At 42.3% G+C, this 18,849-nt stretch overlaps 1 protein-coding gene across 1 annotated transcript in view; it reads right to left on the reverse strand.

Annotated features, from left to right (window-relative positions):
* Positions 1 to 1,667: 1,667 nt before the first annotated feature.
* The window catches only part of NUAK1 (NUAK family kinase 1), a 62,935-nt gene continuing 45,753 nt past the window's right edge, over positions 1,668 to 18,849 (reverse strand). Inside the window, exons 3-7 of the mRNA XM_073324253.2 lie at positions 17,868 to 18,019; positions 16,049 to 16,114; positions 7,368 to 7,487; positions 6,898 to 7,030; positions 1,668 to 5,779 (exon numbers count right to left, since the gene is read on the reverse strand). Coding sequence (XP_073180354.1) covers positions 4,626 to 5,779; positions 6,898 to 7,030; positions 7,368 to 7,487; positions 16,049 to 16,114; positions 17,868 to 18,019 — 1,625 coding nt within the window. The 3' untranslated portion in view covers positions 1,668 to 4,625. The remainder of the gene's footprint in view (positions 5,780 to 6,897; positions 7,031 to 7,367; positions 7,488 to 16,048; positions 16,115 to 17,867; positions 18,020 to 18,849) is intronic.

Below are 18,849 nucleotides of genomic sequence, written 5' to 3' on the forward strand. Positions count from 1 at the left end.
GCAGCAGCAGCAGTGCAGAGACAGAGTGGTGGAGCTGGGGCTGGAGCGGTCCGGAGCTGGGTGTGGTGAGCAGGAGAGAGCAAGGGGGACCCTGGGCAGCGGGCCCAGCACAGGGAGACGCATCAGCCAAGAGGCTCTGCAGGCCAGGCTTGGATCGTAACCCCGACGGGGGGGGGCGACACTGGGAAGAAGGGTCCTACCACTTAGAGCCTGAGAGCGTGTGGCCACCACCAGAGCAAGTGTCCAACCCGCAGCATCCCTGCAGCACAGCCAGGGCCTGAGAAGAAGGCCTGGGACTTACAAGGAACAGACTGTGAAGCGCCCTGACATTCCAGAGACGCCGTTTGTGATGTTCCCTGCCACAGAGCAGGTTGATGTGTTTCCTTTAACCTTTCCCATTTTTCCTTATTCTTTTTAAAATTAATTGTTGATTAAATAACTTGCATTTGCTTTAACTTGTACGTAATGGTCAGTGGGTCAGAGAAGTGCCCATTGCAGAGAGAGAGTACCCCGGAGTGGGGACACCTTAGCCCCTGTCCTAGGTGACCACAGCAGGGTTGAGCCCCTAGGAATCCTGGGCCCAACCTTGTTGGGGTTACGAGGACTCTGCCAGACAGGAGAGTGGAAGGGGAGTCCTCAAGGGCAGGGAGGCCACTGGGTAAAGGAAGTGGGAGTGAGGACTCGGATCCTTTCGCTAGCCCACTTCACCGGGGTAGTGCAGAAGCCAGGAAAGTTCCCCATAAGAGCGGGACTATTCCCCCGCTTACATCAAGCGAGAGGTTTTATGCAGCCTCAGTCAGAGCCAATGGCAGGCCATTACCACCATTCCCTTTATTGAAATAGGTCCTTGACACCGATGGGAGACCCCTCACTGTGACCCCATATTGCCAATACAAAACACCAAGATTTAATCTCTGAGCATCAAAAGCCTCCAATTTTCAAGTGGACTCCAACCAATTAAATCAAAAGGAAACCCCCTTTTTGTCTTCCACCAGCTGACCGCTTGGCCTGCTGAAAGCCGTATGACTAAAACCACAGCACATCTGATAGCAACATATGGCTGATAGCTTTTTGTCCAAACAAGCCTTGGATTACATCAGCAGGAAGATTTAAAATAATAATACATTTCCTGCCCAGACCAGGGAGGGGAAGGGACTACTGTTGTGGGTGTTGCTTGGCATTATGTTGACCAGATGTCCCGATTTTATAGGGACAGTCCTGATTTTGGGGTCTTTTTCTTATATAGGCTCCTATTACCCCCCACCCCCTGTACCGATTTTTCACACTTGCTGTCTGGTCACCCTACTTGGCATAAATAAATTTGCTGTTGCCTGGCTGTGAGACAGCCTGTTCTGCCCTCACCTGCCACACACCTGGCTCATGGATCTCAATCTCGAAGAAAGGAGATCCCAGTTAGCTATTCTTCTCTGTGCTATTTTAATACAGATGAAAACCATGGCTTGTTCACAGTGCCAAATCTCTCTTAGCATGTAAGTCTCAGTGGCCACCCATATTCTCTTCAAATACACAAATAAGCCAAAAGCTTTGAGTAAACAACTCAGTACAGTTTGTTGGAGATGCTGCTGTATTTTTGCATGAGAAGTTCATTGGTATTTGGCCACAGTTGATCTACATTTATTTAAAGAGAAAAAAAGTCTTACATTCCATTCATTTTATTTTTATTTAATAAAAAACAGTATCAGATTAAAAATACAAACACTTTGGGTGATTATCCAGCGTTTTCCCTGTGTGCCTTCTAGAGCCAACCAATGAGTGGAAAACAAAACAAAACCATTTTGGCTGCAGCTGTAAAATAATGTTGCACCAATTAAATTACACCAAATATATTATTATACCTATTTGAAATGGCTTTCAGACCAATAAATAAAGACAAATTCAAATAAAAAAAAGGTCAACTTTGTATTACAAAAAAATTAAATAAAAATCACAACACTAATAATAATGTGCAGTCAAGTTTTTTTTCTTTCTATTCTTCTAGGAATGATAACATGCCAGTAAATCCCTACATGACATTTCCAGTTTGGCAGCAAGCAGTCAATCATTCATTCACATTTGTACACAAGATGGCAGGCCTGGGCAAAAATCTAAGGAGATCTGAGCCTTTGGGGTGCTTCTCAGTTCCTCACAACAGCAAGCTGAGGTCCGCCTCCTTCATCTCGAAACTTGTATAAATCATTTACACATTTAGAGCCAGATTCAAAGCTGGTGTCAATCAGTGTAGGTCTACTGAAGTCAGGCTCCATTAGGTCAAGGGAAGTAGGCTGATTTACACCAGCTCAGGGTCTGGCACCTGACACTCCAGGGCATATAGTTAAAAGAACATCTTTTGCCCAAGGCTGCAAAGCTCACCTGAATTGCTGAAACCATGTGGTCTCTAGTTCACATTTCCCTAAAATGGAATATGGCAAACCTGTTAACTTTGCACCCTTCAAAATAGTACATGGATTTTTGAAGAGGCAGAATCAACACATGTAAGCCCTTGGGAGGACAGGATGCCTCATTATCATACCGAAACATATCCATAAATAAAAGTATGGACTGAAATCTCCCTTCTTAAGAGAACAAACAGTGAGCATTTAGCCTTGCTTTGTGTGAGCACAGCACCATGGATGCCTTTTACACCTGGGCTGAATTTTGGCCAAGTGTCTCCTGGAGGAAAAAACCTCTCCATTGAGATAGAGGAGGCAATTCAGGAATTAAAACTCACCCAGCTTTATGCCTGTTAGCTCCTCCTTAAAATCAGCTGGATTGAGTGAAGTACTGTGACACACAAAATCAGGAGTTTGCAAGCTGGGAAGCAATGAGCAATAAAGCAGTTCTTTGTTCTTTCTTAAATCTATTCACATTGCTATTCTGGATTCTCAGCTAATCCAAATGGAACTTGGTACTATTTCTCTGTAGCTTTTAGGATTTTAGAGCATGCCCAGAGAGAGTGGCCCAAATTCTGCTCCTAGCTGAAGTCTTGGGGTAAAGATGAGAGCAGAATTTGGCCCTTTAACCTCCAGTTGTTTGTGTGTTTGGACTGTTAGAGCTGTAGCCAGTTTGACCTTACAGGCCAAATTCTGCCCCCAGTCACACCAGTGCAACCCGAATGAAGCCCAGGGCCATATGTTCATGTAAATGAGATCTGAAACTGGCCATACAACTCTAGTTTGCCCAGGCCTGTCAAACGCATAGTGCCTTGCTAACTGAGGCTTACTTACATTCAGGTAATCCAGTAGACCCAAGTGGTACCTTTATGGGAGTTGAAGCCTCAAGTCTGGATATTTAGATATATCCAAGGAAACATACATTTTTCTCCTTTTCAGACTGATACCATTGCTCATGCAGTACCAATTACAAATAGAGATAGATACCTGCATTTTTATAACAAATCCCTTGTCGAGTCTACTGTTCTCATTCCAGCACTCATAGTCAAATTCCTTCTGTTCCACTGCTACCTACTTCAAAACATTCTTATTTGGGGAAAAGGCACATTCTCACTGATTCTCAGTCCTCTCTCCATTTACTACATGCTACAACCTTTTCTTAAGCTAACATTCTAGAAGCAAACTAGTCTCCACTCTCAGATACATGCTAATAAGCAAGGCGGCACCATTTGCTGACAGTGAAAGTGACTGAAATCTGGGTCTTGTGCTTAATTAACCCTTGAGAGAATGTGATAAACACACCCCTTCCTAGGCATTTGTTTGGCTGGCAATCTGGAAAATGTCACAAACCTAGTAAATACGTTGGAGGGTGCGGGGCAGAAATCAACTAGCCATTTGCAATGGTCAACTTTTTCTAGCTCATGCTATGGTTTCAGTTCTTGTATTTTTTCACTATTAGTACTGATGGTCAGATACGAATCTGTGCCCCTTGCTAGTGAGGAGAATGATATGGTAGATGGAAGATGTGAATTTGTAGCCACATGCCTCAAATTTTCTAGGCACATCACACTAAGTGTGACTATTTAAAACTACCCTTCCTAAAGCAAATTCAGAGACTTTTAAAGCCAGAAGGGACCATTGTGAACATCTAGTCTGGCCTCCAGTATAACACAGGCCATAGATATTTCACCCCATAATTCCTGCATCAAGTCAAATAACTTCAGGATGAACTAGAGTATATCTTTTAGAAAGACATCCAATATTGAGAAAGATTTAAGTGATGAAGAATCCACCACCTCCCTTGGGAAAGTTGCTCTACTAGTAAACTACACTTACTATTAAAAATACCTGCCTTATTTCCAATCTGAATTTGTCTACATTACGCCTTTGTCTGCCAGATTCTGGTATTATTATTTATTTATTTATACAATCGCAGCACTTAGAAATCCCAATCATGGACCGGGACCCCACTGTGTTAGGCGCTGTATGTTTGCATCACATATGTATGTTTTCTTTGGGCAACTAGGTAATACTTTAATAAAGCAAACTAAAAGAGTTTGCATAATGCTCAAGAGAATTCTTTGGGGTTTTTACACATCTCAAGGTTTTCAGCTGAGTATGCGCATTCAACCCCATTTTGATGATCCTACCACTGTCAGCAAATTGGTAACCAGGCTAACTCCATCATAAAGGTACACATGACAATTCCCTTCCCTTCCCACCCTCTCCACTGTGCTAGTTGAGCTTGTTGCAGATCTCCAGAGCTTTCTTGTAGACCTGAGTCACATCATCCATGTCCGTGAGAAGGGAAAAACTGCTGTCCCCCAGCCGATTTCGATAACGTTTCAAATGCTGTGGGCGTGGGCGGTTCTGGAGTCCTTCAAAATCTTGGATCTGGAGGAAGTTTTCAGCAGAGACACAACTCCGTATCCTTTGCCTGTTTGGCCTGCTCTCTCGCAAATCTAGCAAGTCAAAGGAGTCACTGGACAAAATACTGTCATCACTAATCACACTAGAAGGGCGACTGTAACTTCGAGATAATCTATCCCCAGGCAGGTCCCCTTCTTCCATGGCTTCCACCATCGGTGTTTCAGGACTGACCAAAGCAGAGTCAATGCTGCTGGTGGAATACTTGCTGTTGTGTTTTAAGATGCCCTTACGTCTATAGGAATGGCTATGAGACCCAATTCTTGATGTTTCAGTGATGCCTGGGGATGTATCACTGTTTTCTGTCTCATCCTTATTGTCCAACAATTCAGAAGATTCACTTCGTTCTGGAGAAGAGTAGTAGCCAGACTCTCTCTGCTGAGTCTTCTTTAAGATTCCTTTTTTTGGCATGAGGGAAGATGCTTTAGTGCTGTATTTACTTGCTATCTCTCCCTCCATGGCACTCTTAATGACTACACCAGTCCTACACAGTTCTTGCTCTATCTTAAAAGTGGAGGGTAACGCTGGGTTGACCACTCCTTCAATGAATCCTGCACTGTGAGACCGATGCTCACTGTTGCTCCTTTTCTTCAAGATGCCCTTGGGCCTCTTGGAGGTTGGTTTGGATGCATTCTCAGCCCCTCCTTCCTGGATCGATTGCACAATGTCATTTTCCTTCTTTGATTTTTTCAGGGACCTCTGTCGCTCCAGCGTAACTTCAGAACCTTTGGGTTTAGAAAGGCACTTCATTTTGGTATCAGTCTCTGGCTGTAGACCTGTCGAACGGTGATGCCAATCAATAAACCTAGCCAGCAGCGGGGACTCTGAGTCTTTCAAGACATCACAGTCACAAACGCTGCTCTTGTAGCCCCAATTAACCCACCAGTGATTGGCTATGTCTTCAATGGTTGCTCGTCGCTCAGGGTTCACCATCAGCATCCACCTGATCAGACCACGAGCATCTATGGTCAAAGAATGACATTTAAAATAGTCAAAATATAGACATGGAAATATGGACAAGACAGATGAACAGATGCTTCTCAAAACAGGTGAAGTGAATGTGCTATGTGGGAAGACTTTGACCATCAAGTCAACTTCAGGAAATGAAATTAAGTGCTATTTCATATCTGAAGCAACATGATACATCCAAACAAATGTACCATTAGCTTGTCAAGTAGATGAGTATTTTTCCATATTAGTGAAGAAATCTGGTGTAGACACTGAACTTTACATCAACCAGATGTAAGCATATAAGCCTTAGAGGAAAACAAAAGGGCACTCAGGTATTTCAAATGATGTACATTATTAATTTTGCATCTTTGTTTTTTTTAAAAGAGGGGGAGAGAAAGTAAAATGCAATTATAATATAGTCTGTTATATATTTTTAAAGGTAAATTTCCACAAAGCAAATTAGGTAGGAATAACCAGGAGGGAGAATATGAAAAATGGTGGCAAACAAATGATGCAAAATAAATGACTAGTGAAATTTATTGATAGATTCATAGATTTCATGGCCAGGGACCATTATGATCATGTAGCTTGACTAGAATTCTTCAGTGCCTTTCTATCAGAGTTCTAATCACGGTGGCATCCCCTTGTGTAATAATAATTGTGAACATATTGGTATTGACTTCAGACTTCAGAATGGGTTCTTGGGCCAAGTGGTTGCTTCCCCATGACTATTCCTCTTCTTTCTGCTTTTGATATATATCGCACAATGTAGTAAGACTAGAAGACTGATCTGTATCAGGACCTTGTATCAATTTACAGCTTGTCTGAACAATTTCACTTGCAATAGCTAACAGACTTTCCACTGTCATAGATCTAGTTAAAAGACCCTGTTAAAGCTTCCACAAGGCAATAAAATCTATCTGCTGTAAAACTTTCATTTAAAAAGGGCTTTTGGTAAGGGCTCTATCCAGATGGAAACTGAGGGCAGATGATGTTTTGAGAGGGGATGGGAGATCCTTTTACTTGTCATTCTAAAGTGACACTCCAGAAAATGCTGGTAGAGGCCAAGTCAGCCAGCCATTCTGAACTCCTGTCATCTCAACGCATTACACCAGCTCTTTTTTTATACCTGAGGGCTGTGTTGGCTCACGATATTCTCCGCTGCTGATCTGCCTGATCAGATTTTTGTGATCAAAGCCATCAAAGGGCATCGTTCCATAAACCAGAGTGTAAAGCAATACACCAAGGGCCCAGCTGTCAACCTAAAAATACATAGACAAGAAGCGTAAAGGCTAGAAAAGCCGATTCCTGCAGTCTTCCAGACCATTAGCACCACAAAAGCAATGGAACACCCAGCTGTGCTTGGTTACCGGCATGCAGGTATTTAACAACTGACAAAGTGTAAGCAAAGCAAATGAAAGTAACAGAAGGCAGCTTGAATACTTCCAACCTAGGAGAGGCCCAACATAGTCTATGTGTGAGATACTATCAGGACAGAACTAATGTTCATGCTCATTATTACCAAGTACAGATCGTATACGCGCCACCAACATAAGATTAATTTTAATTTCACTTTCCTTCTCCCCTGTGTCCCCTTACCTCTGGGCCTCGATAGGGTCTTCCATTAACAATTTCTGGGGAAGCATACAGTGGGCTCCCACAAAAGGTCTGCAGAAACTTGTCTTTGTGATAGAGGTTGGAAAGACCAAAGTCTGCAATCTGTAAAGACAAAAGGGTTCTGTAGTACTGACATTTACCTTATGAAAAGATAGGGATGGAGTGAGATCTACTGGTTAAATCTTCAGGATTAGGCGCCAGGACTCTTGGTTTCTATTCACAGCTCAGTCTCTGGTTCCCTGGGCAGCCATCAGTAAGTCATTTAATCTTGGATACCTCACATATCTTTGCAAGGATAACTGGAAGAACCTGGACCTTACTGTCCTCTGGTTGCCCTGCACCATGGGTAGTCATTTACCCCAGTGCAAAGTGAGCATAAAGTGGTGGCACTGGTCTAAAAGCCTACACAAGGTGCAGGCAAACTGAGAGTCAGGCCCTTAGAACTCAACAGGAGAAGTGAGGCAGTGGTGTCCTGGGAACCCGGGGATAAGGTTCCAGAAGGAAGTGGCATCTGAAGTCATTTGGAGCCAATTATAGTAGGGAGAGAAAGACAGTGATGCACTGTCTAACCTTTCCAGGTTCAATAGACTTTCATCAATTATGCCATTATGGATTTGAATGATCAACCAAATCCTGCATTCCTACATTTCCCAGCACAGACAAAATGCCCCTGGAGTTTGTTGGGACATTTATTTATTTCTTCTAGTCCAGCAGCTCTCAACCAGGGGTCTGAGGACCCCTGGGGGGCCACAAGCAGGTTTCAGGGGGTCCACCAAGCAGGGCCAGTGTTAGACTCACTGGAGCCCAGGGCAGAAAGCCGAAGCCCCGCTGTACAAAGCTGCAGCCCGGGGCCCTGAGCTCTGCCACCTGGGGCTGAAGTTGAAGCCTGAGTAACTTAGCTTTGCAGGGCCTGTTGTGGCGTGGGGCCCCAGGCAATTGCCCTGATTGCTACCCCCTAACACCAGCCCTGGCTTTTTTATCTGCAGAAAACCAGTGGTGGCGGCACAGGTGAGCCATGGAGTTTTTATACCATATTGGGGGGGCCTCAGGAAGAAAAAGGTTGAGAACCCCTGGTCTAGTCGCTGCTCTTGTTCTTATCAAACAAAAGTTGAGGATTTGTGACACTGTGGCTTAAAAACTCACATCCCTTACATTTTCATTGTTTCCCCAGAACAAGGCCACGTAGCTCACAATTTTATCTGGTTTTTGACCCAAATGTCTGTGTCACAGAGATCCACTTTTTTATTAATGTACACTATTGACACAAAAATGGACACAAAAATACTGGCTCACAAAACTTAGAATTGGTGATATGCACAGTAGCTTTCTGTGCAGTTACCCCAGAAGTCCCCTGAGCCACACTACAGCTGCGAGCACAGTCAAGCTATCCCTTCACGAGACAAATTCTGCTCACCTTATCGTGGCTTCACTGGGACTATCATGTGAGTCAGGGGTGTGGCTTCCTTTGAGAACCTGGCGGGGGGAGTAGTTGCCAACCCGTATGAGATTCTGTAGAGGGGGTGGATTACCATCTAGGATTATGTTGCTAGCAATTACATTGCTGGGGCTTTGCTGGGTTTAAATGTCTTGACATTTTTTCTTACTTAGTTGTTATTTAAATTACATTATAAAAATTAACCCAGCATAGTAGCAGGGTAGCAGAAGCTGCTTCCTCTTCTCCTTCTGCAAATCTTTGGGAAATGGAGGCACAGAAGCTGAGCCTCCCACAATAGTAGAAAAATAGCATAGCAAAAAATGGGGCAAAGGGTTGGGACCATATAATGCAAAAGCCCGATCAGCCAGCAGGAGATGGTTTAGGGGTGCAGTGGAGTGGAGCTGATAAACACACACAACAATGGCTGCCAGTGCTGCAAGAAGGGTAGAAAGCATGCAGAGAAGACATGAGGCTAGTCTGACAACTTGTATCATGGTTCTTGCCATGATAATAGATGGCTTAAACAATATAATAGACAAACAATAGATTGGGTTTGCCTGTTTTTGCTTCTTTATGATGTATACAGGAAGCTTCAAAAGTATTTTTCAGACCAAAAACAAAAAAACTAAAAAGGAAGGAGTTTTCTGTTGAGTTTTTTTTCCCCCACCTTATAAATGCAGGCCTTTTCTACCACAAAAAACTAGTGATATTATGACACCATAAAAGACAAAAAAGTAAAAGCAGAGTACTGTAATCAGAAGGCAAAGAGGATTTTTTTTTCAGTGTTTAAAACGTTTTGTTGTTGTTTGCTATTGCAAATACCGACATAATGGCAATGTCTAATCAGCATTTAGGAAAAAGGATGTCCTTGTTAAACATTTTTGACACCCCTCACTCTTTTGCCTTTCTCCGAAACACTCCCCACCCCCAAATGTTCTGCAGCAAAACTAGGGAATGCCAGACTAAAAACCAAAAATAAGCAGCAGGGTGGGGGAGAATGTCCAGGTTTTCTTGATATATCATAAAGGAAAAAAATGGGGGGGTCATGTCCATTTTTTGCTTAAATCCTTGGTCACCTTTAAAATCATATCTATCCCATTTCAAGCTCCCACCTCTAATATTTTGCTGGGGTGTGTGTGTGTGTGTGAGAGAGAGAGCAAGAGTCCTGCAGATATTTGCAGCTCCTAAGGTAGTGCTGAAGGAGTAGCTGATTTCTGTTCATTAATAGTACTTTATCCCATTCCAATATAATGATCATTTGAATTTACTCAATATCCCAACTAGTGTATTATCCATCTGTTGTAGCAAAATCAACCCTTAAATAAGTGTGTTTTGTAAAATCTTCATTGGGTGGCTGGAATACCATTGAATGGGGTGTACTACTGCAATCTGCAGACGTAGTCTCATGGCTCAAATTGCACTTAATTGTCCTAAATTCCACTTTCTTATCATGTCACCTTGACTGGCTTGCAGGAAGTTGGTTTTAAGTCTTAAGAAGTGTGTCCTGTCAATCAGAAGAAGAGTGGAACCAATTCAGTGTTAAAACTTTCCTGCTAGTCCCTGAGCTTTGGTTTAGTTCAGGATACAGTTAAGACAGGGGCAGACACTGCACAGTATGCTTCCTTAACAAAACACATTCCCTTAAGGCCATGGAATGTATAAAATGTGTGTATATGTGCATTGACATATATAGGATACACATACCACTCTTCACACCAAGGAACTCCTAGACTTGGGCATTCATGTTTTCATTTTGGCCATTCAGGAAAAGGGTATTTATATTACAATCCACTCCCATAGTCACAGACTGATATTTATCAGCTTTTCCCGTAAAAGCTGTAGTGCCCCCCAAAACAAGATTAATAGAAGCCAAGATTACTTCATGTTCTTGGCACTTAAATGGAGCTAAAGCATTAAGTCAAAAAACCTTCAAAACTGGGAGGTGCTGGCAGCAGACTTTTCTTCCCTTAGCTTCAGGAGGTGTGTGTTACATGTTTACTGTTAACTACAATAAGCTAGATGTAATTTATTGGTTGGTTATAAGTATGGATTGTAAATTCCATGAAGTGTGCATTCATTTAAAGAACTTGGAACAGGTCTTCAGCAGGTATAAATTAGCATGGCTCCAACGACTTCAATGGAGCTATTCTGATTGACATCACATGAGGATCTGGCTCTTTGTATTTCAATGCAGACTAAAATATATTTGGTCCACTGAAGCAGATGAATGACTGAAGAATTTACATGCTAGGGGTGAAATTTTCAAGAATTACATGTATCTACTGTGAACAAACCGCCTGTTCTGCATATATGTAATCCCCATGGGTTACCAACACTTATTCTGGCTTGTTTCCATTTTAAAGCCCAATAGAAGGTGCAGTTAGCAGCTTCTTGTCACTACTACACTTACATTTTTCTCTCCTGCTGTCACTCTGTGTCATTTTAAGTTTACCATATCAACAGGAGTTTTGGTCTTTTGGTGCTGCCTTAGCTCTACTGTCTTTCTAGACATTTATTGCACAGGCACATATGGGGGATGATTGTGAAAGAGGGTGACCCCCTCCCTATTGGTACAAAAGGCATTGGTGGGAGAGCTAAGGGGAGCAGCAGAAGGGGTAGCTGATTGGGAAGATCTATGTATACAGTGTTATTGCAGCCATGTTGGTCCCAGGATATTAGAGAGACAAAGTTGGTGAGGATTCATTGTTTATTGGACCAACTTCTGTTGGTGAGAGAGACAAATTTCGAGCTAGACAGAGCTGAAGAAGAGCTCTGTGTAGCTCAGAAGTTTATCTGACTCATCCACAGAAGTTGATCCAATAAAAGATAGATCCTCGCAAGGTGGGTGATGTCATATGACATACAGAGGCTCTCAGGTCCCAACATTCCACACAACGTTCAAATTAATGAGAGCTGGAGGAGCAGCAGTGAGAGGGAGGGAGGGAGCTCTGTTATTTGGACCAAGGTCTGAAGCCCAAAGTAGTAATAAAGTCATTTTAAAGTAAATTGTATTGCTAGCAGCTGGGAAGTGAGTCAGAACAGGGAGAGGCTAATATTTGTTGCACGAACTCACGCTTCATTACCACGTGACTTAAAGTGACTACTGCTTTATGTATATCACAAGGTATACAATGCAATAAAGATTGTAAAATAATTTCAACATAGCAGACTGTGCTGACTTGGGAAGTCCTGGGTGGGATCAACTCATGGGATTCCACCCCATTTTTCTGCTCCAGGATGCAGATGGTCAATATCCTGGGAGAACCCTTTTTGAGCATGGACCTGTGACTCTGTTCCAGAGGCAGGGAAGTTCAGTGGTCAATTTGCTGGTAACACTTTGGTGAAATCTGACAGGTTTCATCATTATCAGTTTCCTTGCTTAGTTTATATATATATATATTTCCTGACATAACAGACTGCCCATATTTGTTATGATCATTTATTGGTACTGTAGTAGTGTCTAAGGGCCTCATTCATGGATCTGGAGTGCCGCTGTGCTAGGTGATGTCAGCACCATTACTGACATGCAGAATAGTAACACTTTGGGTCCAAATAACACTGTGGTTCAGTCCAGAGGTCTTAGCATCATCATACTTCACAGAGTTATGTGATTTCTCCATGAGATTCTGTGGTAAGGCACAATTTACCAAGAAACTGATTATGCAGCCATTTGCTCCGAAAATGCAACATAATACTGACTGCAAAGGACATTAAGTACTAAGCTATAGGACTGCACTGGTCAGTTCTAAGCCAAAACTAGTAAGGTTGTTTTTCTTTACTTCCAAAGGATCTGAGCACACAATCCTTCTCATGAGTGACTGAACCAAGACATTATTTATGATTTAATATGTATCAGCTCCCCCCATTTCAGGGAGTGTTCAAGAAATGGTTTTCAGGGAACACCACCACCTCAGAAAGTCCTTTGGTAATCTAACCACATAATTTAGACCAGAGGCCCCTACACACTCTGGTCTGTGGAACAGTGGGGATCTTCCCAACAGTCTGCACTCCAGTGATTTGTCAATCTTCAAACATTGATGCTTCCTGTTTGTTGTACTTCAGTCCACGACTCTTAAGTTTCCAGCGACTTTACTAGCTAATTAAACTCAAAAACCCAATTACCTCTATGCACACTGTTCATCTGCCTCATGACTTAAATTTAATCAGATCAAATTTAAGGATGGCTCCAAAGTTGGCAGCGTATCAAATGGAAAGGATAGAATAAAATAGCTAAGTGACTCCTTGAGCTCAGAGAGTAATTTCTAATAGATAAAATGTTCTTCACTTCCTGTCCTAAAAGCACTGTAGGGTGCTACTGTACATTGTTCTGGTTTCTTATAATGACATTTTATTAGATGTAAGCTGTTAACATAATGGATGAATAGGACGATTGTGTAATCTGCATTATATGTGTCACTAGTTATTTGAAAAGTTTATACTTTGCAACCCCGTGAACAAAGTGGTTCCTTTTTATATACATTTCTTACAACCAATTAGTAAAATTTGTGAAGTGCTTTGGGATCTACTGATGAAATAAAAAATATAAATATTAGTTCATGAGGATGGGCGACTTAGAAAGACAGAAAACAGTAAGTCTCATCCCATTTTAGTAGACGTGTTTCCACTGAGCATCTAAAACCAGCTGCCCCTTCCTAAAGCCCCAAACTGCACATTTCTCTCTTTCTGCATAAATCATGTATAAATATTTTCAGAATCAGGGCCTGTTAGAGTGACTCAACTGAAAATAAATAATTTACAGCTCCAGATGTGTTTCCTTGCCAACAAACATTGTTTATGAAACAGAAAAAAAAGGGGAAATAAAACCCTGTGTCACTAACATAGAAACCACAATAACAAATTCTAACCCCAAAGTATCAAAGCAAATAGCAACTGTCTGTTTTACATCAAGTACTGGAAGTAGTTCTCAATGTGGTAGGTAAGGTACAAAAAACCCTCCCTCAGAGGAATCCAAATTCAAACACCATTGATAGTGGGATTGTGAAATATAAACCGTTTCCAAATCCCAATCCTTAAACCTCAAGAGCTTCTTTGTTTAAATATAGGCACCATGAGAAAGCAAGACAGCTTATAGCCACCTGTGTGTATAATCATGCCCATGCATATTTGCACATATAGAGATGTGCATTACTTTTAGCAAAGGAATGAGTGAGGAAGAACTGAAAATATGCAAAAGGCACACAGATGGTAGGCTAAACAGAATCTAATCCAACAAAGGGGGTCCTTGAGAAAACAGGCTATGAATACCCCAAGTTGTTCTTTACTGGGAGCTGTAGGAAATTATTAAAAGATTCATCAGCTACTAACATTTCTTCAGGTATTCTATAAACACAGGATTTATGTTAAAGCACCACTGCGGTATTTGACATGTCTGGAGCCCCAGCGTGAAATCCTGGCCACAAGTTTTTCCACTGACACTAGTGGGGCTAGGATTTCACCCCCACCCTGCAAACTCTTGCTCACAAGAGCAGCCCTGGCTCATACCCATCAAAGTCAACAGGATGCTTCATGTCAGTGAGGACTTGCAGGATCAGGCCCCTATTTACTTTCTGACTAGCATCTATCCAGCTTCCAAAAATAGCATCAACCACTGTAGTATCTGAGGGAAAAAATCTGTGATTTTGAAGTGCTTGGATCACACTGAGTTTGGGTATTATTCACCTCTCACTGGGGTGTAAATCAGGATTAAGTCTCTTGAAATCAGAAGAGTTGAAGTGGTATAAAACAGACATAAAGAGAGAATCAGGCCTTTTGTCTTGATGCAATTTCCTACAGACTTGAGAAAATGACTGTTTTGTATGGGATGAACCCAGCCCACTCCATTTAACAAATTCCCCAAATTCTTCTTCTCTCTCAAAAAATCTGTGATGAGCTGGGAAGATTGTTTGGTACGTAATGCTGAAAGAGAGGCCATCCTGCATGCAGAAGCCTGGACCACATGCAATGTCCTAGAAAGGCTATTTTTTGTTTTCAGTACTATTAAAAGGGGTGGTGGGGCTGCCAGCATTGGGGACACTATTGGTGCATAATGGGAGAGATTGACTCAAGCACGACAACCCTGATGTTAACAACAAACGTTCAAGTGTTGCATAGGACGTGCCCTCTGTAAAATACTATTTTTAGAAACTGCATATTTATGTGTCTTTAATCCACCCGTTGATCCAAGGTAGCTTCTGTCATCAGTTTTACACAGATGGTAACTACCATATGTTATTGTCTATTTCCATTTCCATTGTGCATACATTTAAACTGAATAGGGTCTCTTCAGTATGATGCACAAAAGGCAGAGCAGGGAGCACAGTGACAATCAGTAGAGAGACAGGACAGAGAACTGACGAAGACAAAACTTGAGCTGTTGGGATAGTAGGCTGTGTAGATGGCTTCCTGATTGCTTCGTTTTGTTAATTAAGCCATAAGGCACAACAGCCAGTGGGCAGTATCTATCATCTGCCTCTCTGTTTGTCCATAGATCTATACACCTACCCAATCTATGCTGCATCAGGAGAGGACGGTGACTGTATGCCTCATGCATGTGAACTGACACCAAGCTGAAGGTGAAACAGGTTCACCATCTGGGAACTTCGCTAATCTCTCAGAACTGCATTACTTATCTTGTCTTATGGCTATTATTAAAAAGAAGAAGAAAGGAAAGAAGGTCATTCCCATGCTTTCACTGGGGATTATTGACATGGACAGGACATCACTGGTCGCCGGTCAAAAAGCTACATTTGTGTCTGGAGTTCTAAGACCATTTCCTAATGAAGCACATGTGCTTTACTAGGTTTATTTTGAAACTCTTATTTGCTTATTTTCCAGACGTGATCAAAAGGACATTCGGAGTGTTCTGTAGGAGGCACTTGAACCCTCTAGGCTAAGAAAGTTTTTTCGAGCCCTAGCAGCAGCCAGCAATAATACCATTTGTAATGTAAACTGTACCGCTTTAAACACTCTGCCGTCTTCCACTGGCAAATTAATATTGCTTTGGGAACTGAGCCCCTTGAGTGGCAAGAAGGGTTTCTCCGCAAAATTATCCAAAACTCCATTTAGCACTTCAGGCTAACCATACACAGTACTCTCTCTCCTCAACCTCCCATCTGCTCAGTTACTTGCCAGTTGCTGTTGCTATAATACTGGACTCTATCACACCTTGGATAAAAATTGCTATGGAACTTGCAAATCCATTCAGAGAAGAGGACAGAAAGAACCTTACCTTAATGTTAAAATTGTCATCAAGAAGGATGTTTTCCAGTTTTAAATCCCTATGGACAACACCGTTCTGAAATGAAGAACAAAAAAAAAAAAAAAAAAAAAAAGGGGGGGTGGGGGGGGAGAATATTGGACAGGTTAAAGAACTGAATCATCAGGGTGGTCTTTGTATCTACAATTCAGGGCTGAGTTTGCTGTCATAACACTCACGGCCCAGTGACTAGTGACAGGAGATGTATTAGTCACTTGCTGTGTGGTTAAGAGAAGAATGACTGGAATCTGTCCTCCCACAAAGCCTGTAAAACAGCAGGGGGATTCTTTTCGGAACTTAATTCCAACTCCTATCCTACCCCCACTGTGTGAAAGAAATATATTCTTCCCAGGCACCAGAAAAAAGAATCTGTCAATGACATTAGTCCTTAGAAAAGCTCTAATTCCTCCAGTGTGCAGCCATTTGGGCAAGGGGAGTTATAACCCTCTGAATGCATCCGATGAAGTGAGCTGTAGCTCACGAAAGCTTACGCTCAAATAAATTTGTTAGTCTTTAAGGTGCCACAAGTCCTCCTTTTCTTTTTGCGAATCCTCAAAGACGGCTACTGCCCGCAAATGTTAGGGATGGAAATTAACAAAAAATATTTAAGTCACAGCATCTTATTCCTAAAGTTCTAAAAACTAACCATGCACAAAAGGCTTCAGTGTATTTTCTGTGCTGTATAATGTGGATTTTACAAACCTCCCTTACTTAGCAGAATTCAAAGGGAGATTAAAATGTTTTAAAATTCTAACAGAAAGGCTGCACTAGCTGCTTGTTGGCTTTAGTATGGTGCATATTTTGGCTCTACACCTCCAAGGCCCACAGGAGGAAGGATGGTCCCATGGTTGGGGCACTGGCCTAGGAGACCCAAGTTCAATTCCTTGTTCTGCTACGGATCTCCTGTGTGACCTTGGGCAAGTCACTTAACCTCTCTGTGCCTCAGTTCCCCATCTGTAAAAATGGGGGTGATAATGCTTCCCTGCCTCAGTAGGTTCCGGAGAGGAGATGAGCACTGCTGAGATAAAAGCAACACCCGCTGAAATGTCATGAACATAACATCCTTATGACTGTATCAGTCACAGGGTATGTGGACAACCAGGGCCTGTAAGGGAAGATGAAGGGCCCGTGAAGTTAATCAGCCTGATGCTTGTTTTCATGGCTTAAATTGTCCTTCAGAGGCATGCCATGAAGGATAAAGGCAAGAACAAAGGGAATCCTTCTGATGCTCCTATTATATCTGGAGCAGTTACTTTTGGGTAACTTAAATGACTCCATGACAGGTATTCTCACTTTCTTCCCCTCTCAAAAGAGTTTCCTTGTTCTGAAGTTGCACATTTACACCTCTGCTCTGCGTTTGTTTGTTTTTTTAATTGTATATATTGTACCTTATTCTTCTGTCAAAAATTGTTCTGAATTCAATTTACAGGAAAACTATCAATCCTTTTCTATGAGCTGTGTCACTAAGTGGTCTTTCTTCTACAGAAAGCTAGTGGAGTATTCTGTTACCTAAGGAGAAAATCTTCAAAAGCGCCAATGGGAGTTAGGCTTGGTGTAAGGGAGTTAGCTGGTGGAAATGGACCTAGGTGCGGATATGGCCTTTAGTCTCTAAACATGTGTGGTGAACTAGTGAAATATTTACACTTGTGATATCTTGCTGTACACATAAAATACCTGCTGCTGGACTCTCCCACTTCAGCAGCTGAACATTTTTACCTCACTGGTCCTTTTAAGCATGAGAGTCACTGTTAAAGCCTCAAATAGTTACCTTAACACCAAATGCTGTGCTCACCTTGTGACAGTAATGTACAGCAGAGACAATCTGCCGGAAGAAGTGTCTTGTCTCCCTCTCACTCAGCCTCCGCCTCTCGCTGATGTAATCATACAACTCCCCTTTGCTTGCATACTCCATGATTATCACAATCTTATCTTTATTTTCAAACACTGCAGAGGCAATAAAAAAGATAATAAACTGTTCATTTGATAGATTTAAAATTGACACTTAAAAGGGGGAAGAGAATACAAATGATCTGGGGTATCTGATGCACCGTCACTGGAGCATGGAGAGGTTTCCAATATACTGCCACCAACATGCTTGGCAAAGGTATGGACTAGTCAAGTGCATTGGTTCTCAACTTGGAGGTCACAATCCTGAGGGGATCATGAACAGGTCAAGGGAAGGAGGGTTGTAACTACCCTCACTGTCTCTACAGCTAGATGGGAGGAGGATCCTGACACTGTAATATGGGGTATGAACAAGACCACTAGGCTCTATCAGTCTGAGCAAAGTACTAGAGCCAGGAACTCCTGAGTTCTAATCCCAGGTTTGACAATGACATTCTGTATCCATGTGAAACACACTTAACCGATCTGCAAGACTGGTATTGCACATCTTTTGAAGAACCTAAATTATGTGGCATGCTAGAGAAACAAGGCAGAACTGAAATGCAAGTGATGAGCCCACAGACCTACCTTCATGCCCGGACATCTTCCGTGAGCCAACACTGCACCAGATTCAACCCTTGCCTAAATTATCTTTTCAAATGCTTACCCAAACAAATCATGTTACTCCAGGAGCTGCCTAGGGAGAGAGGCTGGTTCACAGGGCTAGGAGTCAGGAATTCCTGGCATTAGAGTCCCAGCTCTGACCATAAGTCTCACTGTGGCCCTGAGCATTTGCTTAGGGACAAATAATTCTCAACTCACTGGCACTGATGTAAATCCCAGAATAACTCCACTAAAGACAGAAACAATACCCACCTCAGAGGGGTGTC

The sequence above is a fragment of the Lepidochelys kempii genome, chromosome 1, assembly GCF_965140285.1.
Source record: "Lepidochelys kempii isolate rLepKem1 chromosome 1, rLepKem1.hap1, whole genome shotgun sequence".
Taxonomy (NCBI): Eukaryota; Metazoa; Chordata; order Testudines; family Cheloniidae; genus Lepidochelys; species Lepidochelys kempii.